The sequence below is a fragment of the Rhinoderma darwinii genome, chromosome 4, assembly GCF_050947455.1.
Source record: "Rhinoderma darwinii isolate aRhiDar2 chromosome 4, aRhiDar2.hap1, whole genome shotgun sequence".
Lineage (NCBI taxonomy): Eukaryota > Metazoa > Chordata > Amphibia > Anura > Rhinodermatidae > Rhinoderma > Rhinoderma darwinii.
Genome location: NC_134690.1, coordinates 156376860 through 156398139, shown reverse-complemented (window position 1 = coordinate 156398139; position 21280 = coordinate 156376860). Strand labels below are relative to the sequence as shown.

At 42.2% G+C, this 21280-nt stretch overlaps 1 protein-coding gene across 1 annotated transcript in view; it reads right to left on the bottom strand.

The window, feature by feature from the left end:
- Positions 1-21280, bottom strand: part of LOC142760472 (putative cation-transporting ATPase 13A4) — a 136278-nt gene that overhangs the window by 82405 nt on the left and 32593 nt on the right. Inside the window, exons 3-10 of the mRNA XM_075863664.1 lie at positions 10505-10678; positions 9796-9930; positions 8636-8706; positions 8204-8284; positions 7968-8037; positions 6327-6461; positions 6154-6226; positions 1859-1990 (exon numbers count right to left, since the gene is read on the bottom strand). Of these exons, the coding sequence (XP_075719779.1) occupies positions 1859-1990; positions 6154-6226; positions 6327-6461; positions 7968-8037; positions 8204-8284; positions 8636-8706; positions 9796-9930; positions 10505-10678 (871 nt within the window). The remainder of the gene's footprint in view (positions 1-1858; positions 1991-6153; positions 6227-6326; positions 6462-7967; positions 8038-8203; positions 8285-8635; positions 8707-9795; positions 9931-10504; positions 10679-21280) is intronic.

Below are 21280 nucleotides of genomic sequence, written 5' to 3'. Positions count from 1 at the left end.
CGTTAAAAAAAAGTACACATATTTGGTATCACCATGTTCGTAACGACCCAAACTATGAAACTATAATGTTAATTTTTCCGCACGGTGAACGCTGCAAACAAAATAAACGGAAAACTATGTCAGCATTGCTATTTTTTGGTCACCACCCCTCCCAAGATATAAAATAAAAAGTTATCAAAAAGTCGCATTTACCCCAAAATAGAACCAATAAAAACTACAACCGGTCCGGCAAAAAACAAGACCTCCCACAGCTTTTTTGACGAAAAAATAAAAAAGTTACGGCTCAGAATAGCGTGTCTCAGAAAATAAATTATTTTATAGAAACGTAATTTTATTGTGCAAACGCTGCAAAACGTAAAAAAAAACTATACACATATGGTATCGCCGTAATCGTACCGACCCGCAGAATAAAGTAAAACGTAATTTATTGCGCACGGTGAACGCTGTAAGAAATAAAGAATTTAAAGCACCAAAATCGTTGTTTTTTGGTCCCCTTAGCTCTAAAAAAGATCCTGTGGGGTCAAAATGCTCACTATACCCCTAGGAAAATTCCTTGAGGGGTGTAGTTTCCAAAATAGGGTCACTTTTGGGGGGTGGCCACTGTTTTGGTTCCTCCGGGGCGTTGCAAACCCGACATGGCACTGCAAACCAATCCAGCAAAATCTGCGCTCGGGAGACATTGCTTTACAAATGTTGGGGTGCTTTTTCTCCTTTATTCCTTGTAAAAATGAAAAAACTATATTTCCACAAAAAAATAGGTGATTTTCATCTTCACAGACTAATTCCACTAAATTCTGCAAAAAAAACTGTGGGGTCAAAATGCTAACTATACCCCTGAAAAATGCCTTGAGGGGTGTAGTTTCCAAAATGGGGTCACTTTTGGGAGGTTTCGACTGTTTAGGTACCACAAGACCTCCTCAAACCTGACATGGTGCCTAAAATATATTCCTAAAAAAAGGAGGCCCCAAAATCCACTGGGTGCTCCTTTGCTTCTGAGACCTGTGCTTCAGTCCATTAGGAAACTAGGGCCACATGTTGGATATTTCTAAAAATCTGCAGAATCTGGGCAATAAATATTGAGTTGCGTTTCTCTGGTAAAACCTTTTGTGTTACAGGTTTCTTTTATTACAAATGAATTTCGGCAAAAAAAATGAAATTTGTAAATTTCACCTCTACTTTGCCTTAATTCCTGTGAAACGCCTAAAGGGTTAAAATACTTTCAAAATGGGGTGATTTATGGGGACTTTCTAATATAGAAGGCCCTCAAAGCCACTTCAGAACTGAACTGGTCCCTGAAAAAATGGCCTGTTGAAATTTTCTTGAAAATATGAGAAATTGCTGCTAAAGTTCTAAGCCTTGTAACGTCCTAGAAAAATAAAAGCACGTGAAAAAAAATGATGCAAACATAAAGTAGACATATGGGGGATGTTAACTAGTAACTATTTTGTGTGGTATTACTATCTGTTTTACAAGCAAACACATTTAAATTTAGAAAAATAGTAATTTTTGCAAATTTTTGCTAAAATTTGACGTTTTCACAAATAAATATTGAATTTATCGACCAAATTTTTTCACTAACATAAAGTACAATATGTCACGAGAAAACAATCTCAGAATCGCTTGGATAGGTAAAAGCGTTCGAGTTATTACCACATAAAGTGACATATGTCAGATTTGAAAAAATCTTCTGTGTCCACAAGGCCAAAACAGGCTGTGTCCTAAAGGGGTTAACAAGTTGCAAGAGCAGGGGAAATGACCGAAAAGTTGAATTTTTGCAATTTCTGGGCAGTTTGCAACATTTCCACACTAGAAAACTGGCGTTGAAACGTTGTCAACTTTTCGCCAAACAGATTTTTACCTGTTAACATTCCTTCATTAACAACACAGCTTCCTGTAATTAATATGAAATCGCAAGGTAAATAGAATTTCTTCCCTGTCAAAATCATGACATCTCCAGGAACCAAATACTGAGATTCGAGTTCTTGTATATCTGAAAAGAAAATGTTGCAATTACTATCATAACATCCTTTATAGGAATTATCATTAGTGCAAAATAATATCTAAACTTGGCCACATATTAGCAAAATGTATGAAAGCATAAAATTATGTTGTACTGGAAATAACAATAACGTGTCAAATTTGTCTTGAGAAATAAGAACATGCTTTCCGGCAGAAAAAAAAAATGCATTCAGAGCATTAGTTAATTCCATTTCACCCATTCATTTAGAAATACATTATTCTAATTAAATAACAGAGAACAAGAGAGCACCATCTATGAATTTTCAAGGCAAAAACTGCCTATACCACCTAAAAAAAGACATATACATGTAATTTATTTAGAGTATACTATCAGTCTAATGCAAAGCCTCCGGTCTATGCTTTCTAAATTTCAAGTATTTTACAGCTTAAGGTCTTTTGTTGCAGCCATGTGACACAAATCAGATACTGGATTATTCAGCTACATTTTTTTCTATCCAAGCAGAAAGTAACTAACCTTTAGGCCTGATTTACACGAGCGTGTGCACGCGCAAAAGGCACTTGACAGCTCAGTGTGTCATCCCTGTATGATGCGCGGCTGCGTGATTTTCGCGCAGCCGCCATCATAGAGATGAGGCTAGTCGACGCCATCATAGAGATGAGGCTAGTCGACGCCCGTCACTGTCCAAGGTGCTGAAAGAGCTAACTGATCGGCAGTAACTCTTTCAGCACCCTCGACAGTGAATGCCGATCACAATATACACCAACCTGTGAATAAAAAAAGACGTTCGAACTTACCATGAACTGCCTGCTTCATCCAGTCCGGTCTCCCGGCCGTTGCCTTGGTGACGCGTCCCTCTCTTGTCATCCGGCCCCACCTCCCAGGATGACGCGGCAGTCCATGAGACCGCTGCAGCCTGTGATTGGCTGCAGCCTGTGCTTGGCCTGTGATTGGCTGCAGCTGTCACTTGGACTGAATTGTCATCCCGGGAGGTCGGACTGGAGGAAGGAGCCGGGACTTATCGGTAAGTCCGAACTTCTGGTTTTTTTTACACGTATATGTATATTGTGATCGAAAGTCACTGTCCATGGTGCTGAAACAGTTTAAGTCTTTCAGCACCGTGGGCAGTGACTGTCTCCTGACGTCGCGTACCCGAACATTTTTTGCCGGGTTCGGTCAAAACGAGTTCGGCTGAACCCGGTGAAGTTCGGTGCGCTCATCTCTAATTTGACACTCCGTTTGGATGTTTGTAAACAGAAAAGCACGTGGTGCTTTTCTGTTTACATTCATCCTTTTGACAGCTCTTGCGCGAATCACGCAGTTCGCACGGAAGTGCTTCCGTGCGGCATGCGTGGTTTTCACGCAGCCATTGACTTCAATGGGTGCGTGGATGCGCGAAAAACGCACGATTATAGAACATGTCGTGAGTTTTACGCAACGCACTCACGCTGCGCAAAATTCACGCATCGTCTAAACTGCCCCATAGAGTAATATAGGTGCGTACGACACGCGTGAAAAGCACGCGCGTCGCACGCGCGTATATTACGCTCGTGTAAATGAGGCCTTAGGCTATGTTCACACGGAGTATTTTGGGGGAGGAATATCTGCCTCAAAATTCCGTTTGGAACTTTGAGGCAGATTTTCCTCTCCCTGCACGCGGCCATTGAGCGCCGCGGGCATAAAACAGCGCGAAATACGCTTTCTCTGCCTCCCATTGAAGTCAATGGGAGGTCAGAGGCGGAAGCGCCCGAAGATAGAGCATGTCGCTTCTTTTTCCCGCGAGGCAGTCTTACTGCTCGCGGGAAAAAGACGCCGACGCCTCCCATTGAAATCAATGGGAGGCGTACTTGGGCCGTTTTTGCCGAGTTTTGCGACGCGGTTTCCGCGTCAAAAAACTCGGCAAAATACTCAGTGTGAACATAGCCTTATGTCTCATTGTTTCTGCTGGTGAGGAAACTCTCTCTGACTAGTTTCCACCTCTCACTTTGGACACGCTTTATAAAACCGGCAAACACTTTTATATTCAAGAAGGAAGTTGCGATTTTGTGGTACCAGAACCAGACACCTTGTGGCTGCATATTCCGTCTCTGTGCCTAGTCAGTAATAGAAGTATGAGGCTGGATTCACACGAGCATATTACGTCCGTAATGGACGGAACGTATTTCGTCCGCAAGTACCGGACCGAACACACTGCAGGGAGCCGGGCTCCTAGCATCATAGTTATGTACGATGCTAGGAGTCCCTGCCTCTCCGTGGAACTACTGTCCCGTACTGAAAACATGATTACAGTATGGGACAGTTGTCCAGCAGCGTGGCAGGGACTCCTAGCATCGTACATAACTATGATGCTAGGAGCCCGGCTCCCTGCAGTGTGTTCGGTCCGGGACTTGTGGCCGAAATACGTTCCATCCATTACGGACGTAATGTGCTCGTGTGAATCCAGCCTTAGGTACAGTATGTTCACACAACCTATTTTCAGACGTAATTCAGGTGTTTTACGCCTCAAATTACGCCTGAAAATACGGCTCCATTACGCCTGCAAACATCTGTCCATTGCCTGCAATGGGTTTTACGATGTTCTGTTCCCACGAGCCTTTATTTTACGCGACGCTGTCAAAATACGGCGCGTAACATGACGGCTCGTCAAAAGAAGTGCAGGACACTTGTTGCAATGTTTTTGGAGACGTTTTTACATAGACTCTATTGAAAACAGCTCCAAAAATGGCCGTAAAAAACGCAGCGAAAAACGCTGCGAAAAACACGAGTTGCTCAAAAAACTTCTGAAAATCAGGATCTGTTTTCCCTTGAAAACAGCTCCGTATTTTCAGACTGATTTTGTTAATCGTGTGAACATACCCTTAAGGTATGTTCACATGCCCTATTTACGGACGTAATTCAGGCGTTTTTCGCCTCGAATTATGCCCGAAAAAATGGCTCCAAACAGTCTGCAAACATCTGCCCATTGAATTCAATGGGTCTTACGGTGTTCTGTGCAGACGGGCTTTTTTTTTGACGCGCCGCTGTCAAAAGACGGTGCGGAAAAAGATGCCCGCCTCAAAGAAGTGCATGTCACTTCTTGGGACGTAATTTGAGCCGTTTTTCATTGACGCCAATGAAAACTAGCTCCAATTACATTAGTAAAAGACGCCGCGAAAAACGCGTGCACTAGTAAAATCGTCTGAAATTCCGCAGCTGTTTTCGCCTGAAAACAGCTCCGTAATTTCAGACGTAATTGGCGTTGCCGTGTGAACATACACTAAGGCTGGGTTCACACAACCTCTTTTCAGACGTAATGGAGGCGTTTTATACCTCGAATTACGTCTGAAAAAACGGCTCCAATACGTCGGCAAACGTCTGCCCATTGCTTGCAATGGATCTTACGATGTATTGTGCCAACGACCTGTCATTTTACGCGTCGCTGTCAAAAGACGGCGCGTAAAATTACAGCCTCGTCAAAAGAAGTGCAGGACACTTCTTGGGACGTAATTGGAGCCGTTTTTCATTGACTCCAATGAAGAACAGCTCCAAATTATGGCCGTAATTGACGCCTCGCAAAACGCGAGTACGAGCAATTACATCTGAAATTCAGGAGCTGTTTTTTCCTGAAAACAACTCTGTAATTTCAGACATAATTGCAGTTATCGTGTTCACATACCCTGAGGGTATATGCACACGACCTCTATTCAGACGTAATGGAGACGTTTTACGCTTCGAATTATGCCTGAAAAGACGGCTCCAATACGTCGGCAAACATCTGCCCATTGCTTGCAATGGGTCTTACGATGTTCTGTGCAGACGAGCTGTCGTTTTACGCGTCGCTGCCAAAATATGGCGCGTAAAATGACGGCTCGTCAAAAGAAGTGCAGGACACTTCTTGGGACGTTTTTGGAGCCGTTTTCTCATAGACTCTATTGAAAACCGCTCCAAAAACGGCCGTAAAAAGCGTCGCGAAAAACGCGAGTTGCTCAAAAAAGTCTGAAAATCAGGAGCTGTTTCCCCTATTTTCAGACGTATTTTGTTAAGCGTATGAACATACCCTAACCCTGTGTATCACCACATATTTAATGCTTACAGTGCAAGCATGCACACATTTCATAGGAATACTTCTACATTTCATAAAGAATTTCCCTTTTTAGTTTAGATAAATGTTGAAAATAAAGCTTTAAATTACTCACCTCCATTTTTGCCAAGTATAGTAACCTTCATGCTGTTGTTAGATGAGACCATCTTGTGCAATTTAACAGATTGCTGAAAAAATATATACATAATTTTTTTTTAAAACACACACGTAAGCACGCACACATATTTAAATAAACTCTCTAGATACTTCAGATATTAGATCACTTACCATTCTCAAATTGTATATTGTGGCAGCAATGGAAAGCAGTGTTATCCCAACAAGAACTGCAGCATACTCAGTATATCCAGTAGCAAACCAAAGACTCAAAGAGAAGGCTTGAAAAATGTAAAATGGATTCAAAACCTATGTAAAATAATGGAATTCGGTATTATTGAAACATTGCATGACTTAATATTGCAGATTAAGAAAAGGATTCTTAGGCTATGTTCACACTGAGTTTTTTGACGCGGAAACCACGCCAAAAAACTCGTCAAAAACAGCCCGAAAATGCCTATCGTTGATTTCAATGACATATCTTCGGGCGTTTCCGCCTCTGACTTCCCATTAACTTCAATGGGAGGCAGAGAAAGCGTATTTCGCTGTGTTTTATGCCCGCGGCTCTCAATAGCCGTGGGCGAAAAACGCTGCGAAAATCGGCATGCAGGAAGAGGAAAATCTGCCTCAAACTTCCAAACTGAATTTTGAGGCAGAAATCCCGGCTTCAAAAAACTCAGTATGAACATAGCCTAATAACATTTCCGGTATTTAATAACCTCCTGTAAACATGCTTAATGGGCCCAAGGAAATTTTAGTTGAAACATGCTTTTGTACAAGCAATAAATAAAAGCAAGCATTAAATCAATGAGCTCAAGCTCTTCTGTGCACCTTAATGATCGGTTATAATCCAATAGACCAAATTAGCAGCACATTTTCCTTAGACTAGTTCACAAAATATATCCGTGATGAGACGTCCTAGTTAAAAAAAACAAAAACATAGATACAAAACATGGAACAATTTAGAGCACATCCATTTTAAAAGGTGATTCTTTATTCACATGAATATGAGCAGCAACGTTTCGAGCCAACAAAGGGTCATATTAACGCTTAAAAAAGAGCCACTGTTGGGTTGAAATGTTGCTTCTCATATTCATGTGAATTAAGAATCCTCTTTTTGAATGGAAGTGCTCAACCTGTTCCATGTTTTTTTACCAGAATGGTAGGCTTATTTTGATCACTGATATTTGGCCCCGTCTGGTTTATGTGCGCCACTGCCCTGGGGGATTGAATAGAATAGCTCAAGCTGCATGTTCCAATCAGTCAGGTTACCTATTAATCCACTGACTCCTTCTATTAAAATATACAGCAAAAATACAGCAAAAACAGGGAGTGGGCTTCATCCTAGTAGATGATTTACCTATGACTGTAAGAGTATACACTTATAATAGGGCTTGAACATGTTCAAATGCGGACAACCAAAGTAATAAGTGGAATGGGTTAAATGCATCACCAGAAACATTATTTATTTTGTGGATATTCCGTTTGGAAAAAGGACGGCTTACCTAATAGCTATTATATATATTACAGGTCACTATAGAGATCTGTCCTATGATCTATTGTAATCTATGAAAGGCAAAGTGCAAGGCAGCAGGGGGAATTTGAATACCCATCAAATTTTAGCGGATATTACCAAATACAGTAATTGCCACCCGTAAACAGAGAAAGTGCAGCTTCATTTTAATTTTACGTTTATTTTAGGTGTATGTTTTTAACTTTAAAATATTTTTATTAATGTTAAAAACAGTAATCACAGAGGGAACAGTAGAAGAAACAATGAAATCGTAAAAAAAAAAACAGAACAAAACACCTCACCTCTTTGAAAAGCAGCTTCCAGATAGGAGTAACTTCTACCTCAATTGTGTTCAGTCCGCATACTTGTTTTCTGTATTTTAAAATGAATTACAGTAACATATAAGTAAATCTCTGATGAAAAATAACATCAGGATGCAAAATTATGCAATAAACTTAAAATAGTCTCAGGAAAAATAAAAATCCTTAGTTTTATACTTAATAACTTTAGTAAATAATGGTGACTTGTCTCCACATACCGCATTTCTTGCTCTTCTTGAGTAAAACCAAAACCAAACTTTGTGTGTATATCTGAACACGAGTATTCATCTTCTAGAGCCCTGAGTCACAGACATACAAGGAAAATGTGTTGATAATGAAAAGAACGACTAAACATTTATAAAAGTCTAGATTTTTCAAATAAAAATAATTTAAAAAGTGAAAATATTCAATAGACAAAATAATACAACTAGTTCTGTAAATGTGTTGTACTGTTCATGAAATAAAGTCATGTAAAAGAAAAAAATATGAAGAACTTGTCAACTTCATACAAAATTGCCCAACTTTGCCATGGTTTTTTCTTTTTTTTTTGATCCTCTGGATCAAATAACTAGATCTTTATGGGCATTTATGTTTCTTCAACCTATCTAAATAAATGTAATAAAGATTACATACATATCTATTAAACTCACCCAATTTTTTGAAAGTTTCCCTCCAATGTGTTCCAAACATATCTAATTTCCTGTACTCTTAAACATCGCACCTAATAAAAGGCAAACAATATTGGTTAGGAAGTTTATAACTAATGTAAATGGAGATTATGAGAGCATGTTGTTAATAAGTCTGTATCCGTAGGTTGAATCCTGTGAATTGTCACAATCTTATTTACATTTGGTCTGTTATTTATATGTAAGGCCCTGTTCACATCTTCCGTGGGCCATTCCATTATTCTGCTCTGTCAGAGGGAATACCGAAAGCAACGGTTCCATTGCACGATAGACACCACCGGCGGCCGATGTAACCCATTGACTTTAATGGGTTCCGCCGACTTTGTCGGGGTATCCGTAGTTTTAATGGAAACAATAGCGCAACATGTTGCAATATTGTTTCCAGTAATCTCGGCCGGATCTCAGACAGAGGTCCATAACGGAGCCTCCAAAGCAAATGTGAACAGGCCCTAATAGTATTGTGTGTACAATGGAGCTATATAAATAATACTGCTAATAATAAAAAAATAAAAAGCCAATCCAAATATTTGTTTTAATAAAAAAAGTAGTGATATTGTAGCACCTCAGAAAACACTATAATTAACTTCTTTATTGTGCTTGGGTCTGTGCTGACAGAATTCTGAAAAGTAAGTTATTTTTAATTTTTTTTTCTTATTCCACTAGCCATTTCCATCAAAATGTCAGTAAAAAGTGTACCAAATATCACATAAAAAAATGGAATTAATAGAGAATGCTGTGGTGGTAACATCCCAGCGGGGGCACATTAATATACAGCGTGAATAGCATACTTATAAATTCCCTTGAACTCATATTCAATACAGTATCTCGCTGGTTATTGTAAAATTATGCTCCAGGTAAATGCCCTGTGTGAATAAGGCCATGGGCAGAGTCTATTAACTTTCCTACGCCAGTTTTCACATAGCTGGCATAGATTTGACTCTCTGACGCATAGATGGCAAGCTAAGGCATAATTTATTAAGAGGACTCTCAATAATTTAGGCATATCTTACTCCAGCGATCTGTATATTATGATTGACATAAAACGGCAGTCTTAATAAACCTTCCCCCAAAGGTTTTTTATTTTGTGCTTTAATGTGGTGGTGATGATGAGGAGAAGAACAGACCTTGTAATCCGGCATGATCAAAGCTTTGCCGATAAGAGATTTCTCATCACGGGTCACCTCATGTAATCCTTTATCTGTTGTTTTGAAAGGTTCAACCCAAAATACCTTTTTCTTGGTGTATTTTTTAAAGTCATCCTAAAGGTAAATAAATGCAGGTATAGTTAGATCAATGCTACCAGTGAAGAGAGGTTAAGTTAAAAGTAAACATATCCTTATGTTAGATATAAGATTAGGCATTAGGTTTTTTCCACTCCAAAAGCGATTTAAGGTCCTTTTACACCGGGCCATTTTGGCCGGTACAATAAGCGCCGATCAACGAGACAGCTCGTTGATCGTCACTTGTTTGCTCCGATCACTCGTCCCAATACATTTCTATCATGACGGCAGCACATCTCCCTGTTTATACAGGGAGATGTGCTGCCGACAACGATTATATTTTCGGCATTTAAAACGATACAATCAGTCGATTCATTGGCTGATCCTTGCCCTGTTTAAACAGGGCAATTATCGGAAACGAGCGTTCTGTGAACGCTAGTTTGCCTCATAATTGGCAGGTGTAAAACAGCCCTTACTGGTGGCTTCTACAATTGCCTAATGTGGTATAAAACAGCCCTTTTTAAAAAAAAATGTGCTACTTGTGTTATTTACAATGGATAAAACAATTATAGGCTCATAGGCAACAAATAAAGGAAGAAACAAAAATACGTACTGTGGTCCTCAGTAATATAACATCAGATTTTTCCAGGGTACATGGAGCGCACTGACACCAGACATCCCATTCTGGTTTCCAATAAAATAGAAGTAGGAGAAATCCTAAAGAAAAGATATACCCAATAATGCACAATACTTGTCTCCACCTCGGTGTTCTGTATCCAAAAAGCTCCTGTGAAATCAAAGCAACATTAACATTAGATAGAGAACAGTCTACACAGTGTACTAACATACTCAACAGAAAAGGGGGTCTTTTCACAGGTCCCCTTTTAATCTCTTCCCGCTGCAGCCACTTTTGACCTTTCTTACAGAGCCTCATTTTTCAAATCTGACATGTGTCACTTTATGTGGTAATAACTTCGGAATGCTTTTACCTATCCAAGCGATTCTAGCAAAATTTGCGCGATACACTCAGTATTGAGCTAAAAATTGCAAAAATTTGCATTTTTTGAAATTTAAATGTATCTACTTGTAGGACAGGCAGTTATACCACACAAAATAGTTCCTTATTAACATCCCCCTTATGTCTACTTTAGATTGGCAAAGTTTTTTTAAACATCCCTTTATTTTTCTAGGACATTACAAGGCTTAAACTTTAGCAGCAATTTCTCACATTTTCAAGAAAATTTTGGCTATTATGACAGGGGCCAGTTCTGTTGTAAAGTGGCGTTTTTAGGGCCTTATATATTATATACCCCCAATAAGTCACCCCATTTTAAAAACTGTATCTCTTAAAGTATTCAAAACAGCATTTAGAAAGTTTCTTAACTCTTTAGACCAGGGGTCTCAAGCAGGTGGCACATATGCGGACCCTGGGGCTGTCATCTGCGGCCCGCGGGACACAGAGCCACTAGTGCAGGCTCTGCTCCGGGACTCTGTGGAATTCCCTGACATCGCTGTCCACATATGAACAGCGATGTCTGGGGCTTTCCCAGAGCCGGAGTCCCGTGCAGAGCACTAGTATAGGCTCTGCTCTGGGACTCTGTGGAATTCCCTAACATCGCTGTCCATATATGGATAGTGTTGTCAGGGTCTTCCCCAGAGTGGAATCCTGGGCAGAGCGCTAGTATAGGCTCTGCTCCGGGACTCTGTGGAATCTTCTGATATCGCTGTCCACATATAGATACTAATAGTATCTAAACCTCTTTAGTATAATTTTTTTTAGACTCACCTAACGGACCTTTCAATATTGGGCTCTATTTTACATTTTTACATTCCCCTATCATCAATGAACCAATCATAGTTCTATATAATATATAGGTCACATTTAGGTACATTCTCACTTATCTATACTGTAACCTCGAGATTATTAACAGTCAAAAGGTGCAAATATATGAATACAGGTGCACTCTTTCAATATAATATCAACATCAATTAAGCAAATTCTTGGAGTAATTTTTCTTACACACACCATCTAAGAGACAAGAATAGACATACTGAGGTTAGATCAATACATTTTAGACCTTCTATTATTGCATTCCTCCTCAGAGAACTCCGTCCGCCCGGTCCAGGACACAAGAATCATTGCGTCCAAGATGGAGCAGGCAGAGGGCTCCAAGGTGGGGATCAAAGTGTCATATTCAATGATTCTGGGAATCCTTTGTAAGTAGTATTCTTTGTTCGATTCACACACATTGTTAGGGATCTGCCAGGTACTACGTCTAGGTATACTCCTGGGATTAATCAATCCACACCTGAGGCCAGACCTGTTCGACTGACACCATCTCCCACCAACCAGGGTGGCAGGCTCAGGAGTGGGAGAGCCTATCGTGGCCTGGTCAGTCGGAGTTAGCTCCGCCCCCTGTCCTTTATTACCTGCCGTGTTCTCCTCCTCAGTGCTTGTAATTCTTTTGGATTCCTGGCCCCACTGCTGCTTGCTCCAGCGTGCTTCTGCCGTGCTTCTGCCTTGCTGCTGTTCTGCTTAACCTGCTTGCTTTGCCTCTGGCTTGCTTCCTCCTCCGTGCTCACCTGGGTATACTCCACTTATCCTGATCCTGACCACCCGTTCGCCGCTCCGTTTCTTCGCGGCGTTCCGTGGGCTGCTGCCCCTTCCCTTGCGTGTTCCCTGTTTGTTCTCACGTGCACTTAGACAGCATAGGGACCGCCGCCCAGTTGTACCCCGTCGCCTAGGGCGGGTCGTTGCAAGTAGGCAGGGACAGGGCGGTGGGTAGATTAGGGCTCACTTTCCCTTCACCTCCTTCCTGCCATTACACACATGTAATAAAAATTGTGAACACCTATAAACATATAAAATCAAAGTAAATTATCATTCAAAAAAGAGGGCACTGTGGCATTATCTACAGAGTGCACTGTGGCATTATCTACAGAGGGCACTGTGGCATTATCTACAGAGGGCACTGTGACATTATCTAAAGAGGACTCTGTTGCACTATCTACAGGGGGCACTGTGGCATTATCTACAGAGGGCACTGTGACATTATCTAAAGAGGACTCTGTTGCACTATCTAAAAAGGGGCTGCCCAATCTTGACATGTGTGTCTGCCAAACACTGCGAACTGAGCCGCCGGACTGCATTTAGCGACACTTAAACTGGAAAACTGGATTGTTGAATTAAGCACGTGGAGAATTCTCTCAAATTTTAAACCTGGCGGTATAATTATAGTAATGTAGTATTATTATTAGAATAGTAATATAGTGTTATAGTAGCTCAAATAACTAATTGATTAAAAATAATTTTGTATTGTATCAAATTTGAAAGTAATGCGGCCCGTCAACTTCCCATTTTTGGGCCACTTACCCGGCCGAGTTTGAGACTCCTGCTTTAGACATTTCACAGGAATAAACGCAAAGAGGTGAAATTTACAAATTTAATTTTTTTTTGCAGATATTAATTTTTTATCAATTTTTTTTGTAACACAGAAGGTTTTACCAGAGAAATGCAACTCAATATTTATTGCCCAGATTCTGCAATTTTTTTAAATATCCTACATGTGGTCCTAGTGTGCTAATGTACTGAAGCACAGGCCTCAGAAGCAAAGTAGCACCTAGAGAATTTTGGGGCCTCCTTTTTATTCGAAAATATTTTAGGCACCATGTCAGGATTGAAGAGGTCTTTCGAGGCCAAAACAGTGGAAATCCCCCCCAAGTGACCCCATTTTGGAAACTACACCCCTTGAGGAAATTATCTAGGGGTATATTGAGAATTTTGACCCCAAAAGTTTTTTGCAGAAATTATTGGAATTAGGCCGTGAAAATAAAAATCAAAATTTTTTCCAGTAAAATGTAGGTTTAGCTAATGGTTTTTCATTTCCACAAATACTAAATGAGAAAAAGGTCTACAATATTTGTAGAACAATTTCTCCTGAGTAAAACAATACCCCACATGTGGTCATAAACAGCTGTTTGGACACACGACAGGGCTCAGAAGGGAAAGAGCGCCATTTGGCTTTTGGAGCTAAACAATTTAGCAGGAATGGTTTGCGAAGGCCATGTCGCATTTCGAAAGCCACTGAGGGGAAAAAACTGTGGAAACTCCCCACAAGTGACCCAATTATGGAAACTACACCCATTGAGGATATTATCTAGGGGTATAGTGAGCATTTTGACCCCACAGGCATTTTGCAGAAATTATTGGAAGTAGGCCGTTAAAATGAAAATCTAAATTTTTTCCAATAAAATGTAGATTTTTCTAATTGTTTTTTTCATTTCTACAAGGCCTAAAAGGAGAAAACGAACCCCAATATTTGTAAAGCATTTTCTCCCAAGCTAAACAGTAGTGGTCATAAGCGGCTGTTTGGACACACGACAGGGCTCATAAGGGAAAGAGCAACATTTGGCCTTCGGAGCTCAAATTTAGCAGGAATGGTTTGCGGAGGCCATGTCGAATTTGCAAAGCCCCTGAGGGGACAAAACAGTGGAAGCCCCCTAAAAGTGACCCTATTTGGAAAACTCCAACCCTCAAGGAAATTATTTAGGGGTATAGTGAGCATTTTGAGCCATTTTTAGTTTTTTTGCAGAAATTATTGGAAGTAGGCCGTGAAAATGAAAATCGACATTTTTTCAAATAGAGGTCATTGTAGTGCTACCTCGGACAGGGACAAGGGTGCTGCCACTACCATGTATTGTGGTCCTTGTACTTATACTTGACCAGCATATGTTCTCGCTGTGTAGTGCCATGCATTATCCCTTTCTTATTGGTTGTCCTATCAGAGTTTTAGCGAGGCCTCTCTGGTTTTTGCGTACAATGCCGCAGCTACAGTACTTCTGGTGGAGAGGCATTTAAATAATGGGATGCTGGTGTAGAAGTTATCCACGTAAAGGTGATAACCCCGGTCCAGCAGTGGGTACATCAAATTCCACCCTATTTTCCCATTTACTTCCATGACAGGGGGACATTCTGGAGGTTCTATCCTGGTGTCCTTCCCTTCATAAACCCTAAATCTGTAGTTGTACCCTGAGCTGCTCTCGCACAGCTTGTACATTTTAATTCCACACCTCGCCCTCTTGCTTGGCAGGTATAGGCAGACTTTTAGTCTCCCCTTAAAATGTACTAGGGACTCGTCTATTGCAATGTTCTTTTTCGGGAGTGTAAGCTTCTTGAAATTTGGTGCAGAAATGATCACTGTCTGGCCTGATTTTGAATAGGCAGTCGTATGTGGGGTCATCACAGGGTGGGGACTGTGCATTATCATTATAATGCAACTGTTTCAGAATTATTTCAAAACGTGTCTGAGTCATTGCCATGCGGTAAAATGGGGTGCTGTATAAAATGTCCGTACTCTAGTATTGCCTAATCTCTGGCTTTTTTATTAGGCCCATTTGTAGCACAAGGCCCCAAAATGTCATCATCTGCACTGCCTCTATGGGGGTCTACCTAGCAAATGATGACGTGGGGTTTTGGGCTAAAAATTGCTGGGCGTATAAATTTGTCTGGTTGACCATTAAATTAACAAAATCCTCAGAGAAAAAGAACTTGAACAAGTCAATGTCTGCGAGGTATGCAGTCCCAAACCGAATTCCAGATCTGCCTATGAAATTTGCAATGTGACGCTCATAATTCTCAGGGGGGGGAGGTTCCACATGGTATCATTCATTTGGGAGGTTGCCTCAGCTGTTGTCCTGGGGCGTCTTTGCGGGGGTTCCTCATCACTGGATGAGGAGGAGGATGTCAAGAGGAATGGGGCAATTTCCTCTTCTCCCTCGCTGGCCGAATCAGTGTCAGAGGCCACGATGGTGTATGCCTCCTCAGTTGAGTAGACCCTTTTGGATGATTGGGACATTTTAATTAGGGGGGTATGTAGTGCTTCAACACGTGTAATACTCAACGCGGCTAACGACAGTGCCGGCACCATGTTCTGTTCGGCTGTCAAACAGCCTGTTAGTGGCCGCATGTTAACGCGGCCATGAATCAATACACCCTTTATGGCCGCACAATTTTGCAAATGACAACAACTGACCTCCTATTCATTCTCTATGTCAGCACCAGAAAAAGCCGAACACTGCACTCGGCTATCTCCGGCGCTCCCATAGAGAATGAATGGAGCGGCAGTGCGCATGCGCATGTAACCGGAATACCTCTTAATGAGGTATTTGTCAGTCGCTCCCACATAGTGCCAGTGCGGTTGTTGGCCATGTTGCGACCGTGTCAGGGCCGCTCTGTGTGGCCGTACCCTAAAATGGCAAGCCTTGTGGGGTGTTCCCGGCATGCAGTCGTTAGTACCTACCAAAAGTGGTCCAAGAAAGTACAATCTGTGTATTCGGTGACAGGGTGATGGGCGCCCAAGCCACCTTGATGCGCATAGAAAGTGAAGAAAAGCCCATCTGGCCTGATCCCACAGAAGAACTAGTGTAGCACAAATTGCTTAATTTTTTTTAATGCTGGCTATAATAGAAAGGTTTTAGAACACAGAGTGCATTGCACATGCTGTGTTTGGGGCTGTTTAGCCACCAGACCGGTCAGAGTTCCCATGCTCACACCTTTCTATCGCCGAAAATGCCATGGCGCAATGCAAGAAGGTGGCATGGTGTGTTGAAGCACATTTTCTTCAAAATAATATGCACTCTTTGAAGAAGGCAAACGGGCGGAGGCAGTTTCATACTCTAGGCAATGTTATGCTGGGAAACCTCGGGTCCTGGCATTTATGTGGATGTTACTTTAACATGTACCACCTTCCTAAACAGTGTTGCAGACCACGTATAATTCTTCATGGCAATGGTATTCTCTAATGATAGTGGCCTCTTTCACACTACAAAAATTGTTCAGGAATGGTTTGAGTAACATGACAAAGGGTTCAAGGTGTTGACTTGGCCTCGAAATTCCTCAGATCTCAATTTGATTGAGCATGCGTGCGATGTACTAGAAAAACAAGTTAGATCCATGGGGGGCCCCACCTCGCAACTTACAGGACTTAAAGAATCTGCTGCTAACGTCTTGGTGCCAGATAACACAGGACACCTTGTGGTCTTCTGGAGTCCATGGCTCAAAGGGTCAGAGCTGTTTTGGCGGTACTAGGATATGTGTTATCTGTGTTTTACATTGTATTTCCAGTAGTCGTAGGGTATGTGCACACGACCTCTTTTCAGACGTAATGGAGGCGTTTTACGCCTCGAATTATGCCTGAAAAGACGGCTCCAATACGTCGGCAAACATCTGCCCATTGCTTGCAATGGGTCTTACGATGTTCTGTGCAGACGAGCTGTCATTTTACGCGTCACTGTCAAAATACGGCGCGTAAAATGCCGGCTCGTCAAAAGAAGCGCAGGACACTTCTTGGGACATTTTTGGAGCCGTTTTCTCATAGACTCCAATGAAAACAGCTCCAAAACGGCTGCAAAAAATGCAGCGAAATACGCGAGTTGCTCAAAAAAACGTCTGAAAATCAGGGGCTGTTTTCCCTTGAAAACAGCTCCGTATTTTGAGACGTTTTTGACTCTGCGTGTGAACATACCCTTAGGCTATGTTCACACGGAGTATTTTGCAGGCAGAATTTCTGCCTCAAACTTCCGTTTGGAAGTTTGAGGCAGATTTTCCTCTCCCTGCACGCCGATTTTCGCAGCGTTTTTCGCAGCGTTTTTAACCCACAGCCATTGGGTGCTGCGGGCATGAAACGCAGCGAAATATGCTTTCTCTGCCTCACATTGAAGTCAATGGGAGGTCAGGGGCGGAAACGCCTCCCATTGAAATCGACGGGAGGCATTTTCGGGCCGTTTTTTACTAGCTATTTGGCGCGGTTTCCGCGTCAAAAAACTCGTCAAAAAACTCTGTGTGAACTTAGCCTTACAGTATAAAAGTGTTATCTTGATGCACGAATGCTAAAATCTCAAAAGACTTCAATGATCTTTGTTTATCACTGAATTTAATAAGAAACGTTAAAGTAAATGTTCATAAATAGTTATTTTATGTAATACAAGTAGGGAAGAACTTCAGCTAGAGAGTATTATAGTGTGTATTCTCAGTTGGCATGTTGTGCACAAAAGTTAGAGATAGATAAATAGGGCTTGCTTCATCTTGACAACCCCTTTCTATATGCCCTATTAAGGCATAAGAATTTCATAGAGCGGGGGACCCCCTCAAGTCTAACTCTATGAGCACATTTTCTCTGGTGGACCTTAAACTAATGCCTAAGGCCGGGTTTACACGAGCGTGTGCGTTTTGCGTGCGCAAAAAATGCGGCTTTTTGCACGCGCAAAAGGTACTTAACAGCTCAGTGTGTCAGCCCCGTATGATGCATGGCTGCGTGATCATTATCACACTGTTTGTATGTTTGTAAACAGAAAAGCACGTGGTGCTTTTCTGTTTTCATTCATACTTTTTACTGCTCTTGCGCGAATCACACGCGTCACACGGAAGTGCTTCTGTGTGCTGCACGTAGTTTTCACGCACCCATTGACTTCATTAGGCGAGTAATGCGCGAGAAACGCTCAAATATAGGACATGTCGTGCGTTTTACGCAGCGGACACCCGCTGCGTAAAAAACACTGACTGTCTGCACGGCCCCATGGACTAACAAAGGTCCGTGCGACAGGCGTGAAAATCACGCGCGTTGCACGGACGTATTACACGTTCGTGTAAATAAGCCCTAAATGTAACAGTTTATGGCGTTACTGCATCCTTGTATCTTGTAAAAAAAAATAAAATGGATCAGTCTTAATTTGTTGTGAGCACTCATTTATGATTAAGTTCAATTGACAATTCATTAGAATACAGATGCATAATATCACATAAGTTTACATAAGTTTTGCAAATACACTTAAATCCAGGGCCAGTGTCAGCACCCGGCGAACCCTTGGGGGGGGGGGGGGTCCACTCAGCCGCCAGGTTCTTTACGCTGCCCCTGTAGATACACCCCCCTGTAGTTAGCACCTATGGGGCTCCCTCTAGAAGTGGAATCCACTCCTGAAGGAGCCCCTGACGTCACTGTTCATATATGGATAATGACGTCAGGGGCTTCTGTGGGACCAGAATCCCTGGCCGAGCTTGGTCGACGCTCTGGCTAGGATTCCGCTCCAGGAGAAATATCTCCAGGCCAGGATTTCATCAATACTCTGACTGGAGATTCCACTCCTAGAAGGAGCCCCAAAGACGCTATCTACAGGTAGGGTGTGTGTAGCGCTATCTACAGGGGGGTGTGTGGCACTATATACAAGGTGGTGTGTGGCACTGTCTACACGGGGTGTGTGGCACTTTCTACAAAGCGGTTTGTGCTATCTACAGGGGGCTGTGTGTGTGACACTAGCTATAAGGGTGTGTGTGGCGCTATCTACATCAAGGGGTATGTGGCGCTATCTACAGAGGGCACTGTGGCATTATCTACAGGGGGCTGTGTTTAGCACTATCTAAAGTGTGGCGCTATCTACAGGGGGTGGTGTGTGGCGCTATCTACAAGGGTGTGTGTGGCGCTATCTACAGGGGTGTGTGTGTGGCGCTATCTACAGGGGCAAGTGTGTGGCACTGTCTACAAGAGTGTGTGTGTGGCGCTATCTACAGGGGGGATGTGGCACTATTTACAGGGGCTGTGTGTGGCACTATGTACAAGGGTGTGTGACTGGCGCCATCTACAGGGGGTGGTGTGGCGATGTCTACAAGGGTGTGTGTGTGTGTGTGTGGCACTATCTACAGAGGGCACTGTGGTACTATACAGAGGGCACTGTGGCATTATCTACAGGGGGTGTGGCACTATCTACAGAGGGCACTGTGGTACTATCTACAGAGGGCACTGTGGCCTTAACTACAGAGGGAACTGTATATATGGGGACACAAACCGGGGCCTAATTTCTATATGGGGGCATAAAAAGGGCCTAAATTCTACGGACGTTTTCTTCCGCCCTAAGTGAGTTCCACCACAAAGTGGCCCACTAAGTCTGTGTCACACAAAGGCCCACATAAACCTGGAGCAGCCCCGTTAAATCCATTAGTGCTAACTGATCATGGTGCATACTTGTCCCCCAATTGCATTAAGAAAGAAAAACGTATACAAAGTGACGCAAAATAATGTACGGTATTTTTACATAATACATTCTGACACCCTTTATATGGAGTGTACACGTCCATGTTTTTAACATGTTTTTCAAATAAAAGTTTTCCATTTTATTACTGTTTTGGCTGCTGGAACCACCTATCTTTTTGTCTGGACTGCATCTGACCTGAACCGAAACAGTGTATGAGTTCCGTGCACCTGCCTTCCGCATGCCTAAACCAAACTCCACTCTCAAGGATTGGTGAGCTGATACTATTCTTTTCATTTCTTCTTTTTAACCCCTTCCCGACATTTGTCGTAAGTATACGACATGTAAAGCCAGTGCTTCCCGCAAAATGTCGTATACTTACGACAAATGCATGGCACCGGCTCAGAAGCTGAGTCAGTGCCGTCATCCCCGGATGTCAGCTGTATCTGACAGCTGACATCCTGCTGTAATGGTGGGGACCGAAGTTAGCTTGGATCCCCGCCATTAACTCATTAAATGCAGCCATCAAAAGCGATGGCCACATTTAAGGTGTTTGCAGCTCATCGACACCCCAGCAATGAAATCGCCGGGGTGTCGGTGGCTGCAATGGCAATCGGAGGCCTAATACTGGCCTCCCGGTGTGCCTAGCACGAAAAACTTCCAGCCCGCGCCCGGAGATGAGCCGGCGTCATCAGCCGTGGATATCAGCTGTATGTTACAGCTGACATCCACCTGTAATGGCAGGAACCGGAGCTAGCTCCGATCCCTGCCATTAACCCCTCAGATGCAGCGATTGGATGCGATTGCTCCATCTTTGTGGTTGCTAGCAGATCGGCAGCTGTGCCCTGCAATCGCACGACTGCCGACTGCTATTATGACACTAGGAGACCTAACAATGGCCTCCTGTTTGCCATTATGGTCGATTAGGCCCCGCTCGGAAGCAAAATCCTAATCGGCTTGCTGTCAGTGAATGACTGACAGATCTAGTACATTGCACTACGTAGGTAAAAAATCTGACAGTTGGACCTTCAAGTCCCCTAGTGGGACTAAAGTAAAGTGTAAAAAAAATTTGAAAAAAAGTTGTAAAAAATATAATTAAAATTTTTCCCTTATCAAGTCCTTTATTATTGAAAAACATAGATAAACCATACATATTTGGTATTGCCACGACCGTAACGGCCTAAACTATAAAAATATTATGTTATTTATTCCACGCGGTGAACGGCGTAAAAAAAACGTAAAAAATAATGCCAGAATTTCTGTTTTTTGGTCACTTTGTCCTACAAAAATTGAAATAAAAAGTGATCAAAAAGTCGCATGTATCCAAAAATGGTGCCTATTAAAACGATAGCTCGTCTCGCAAAAAACA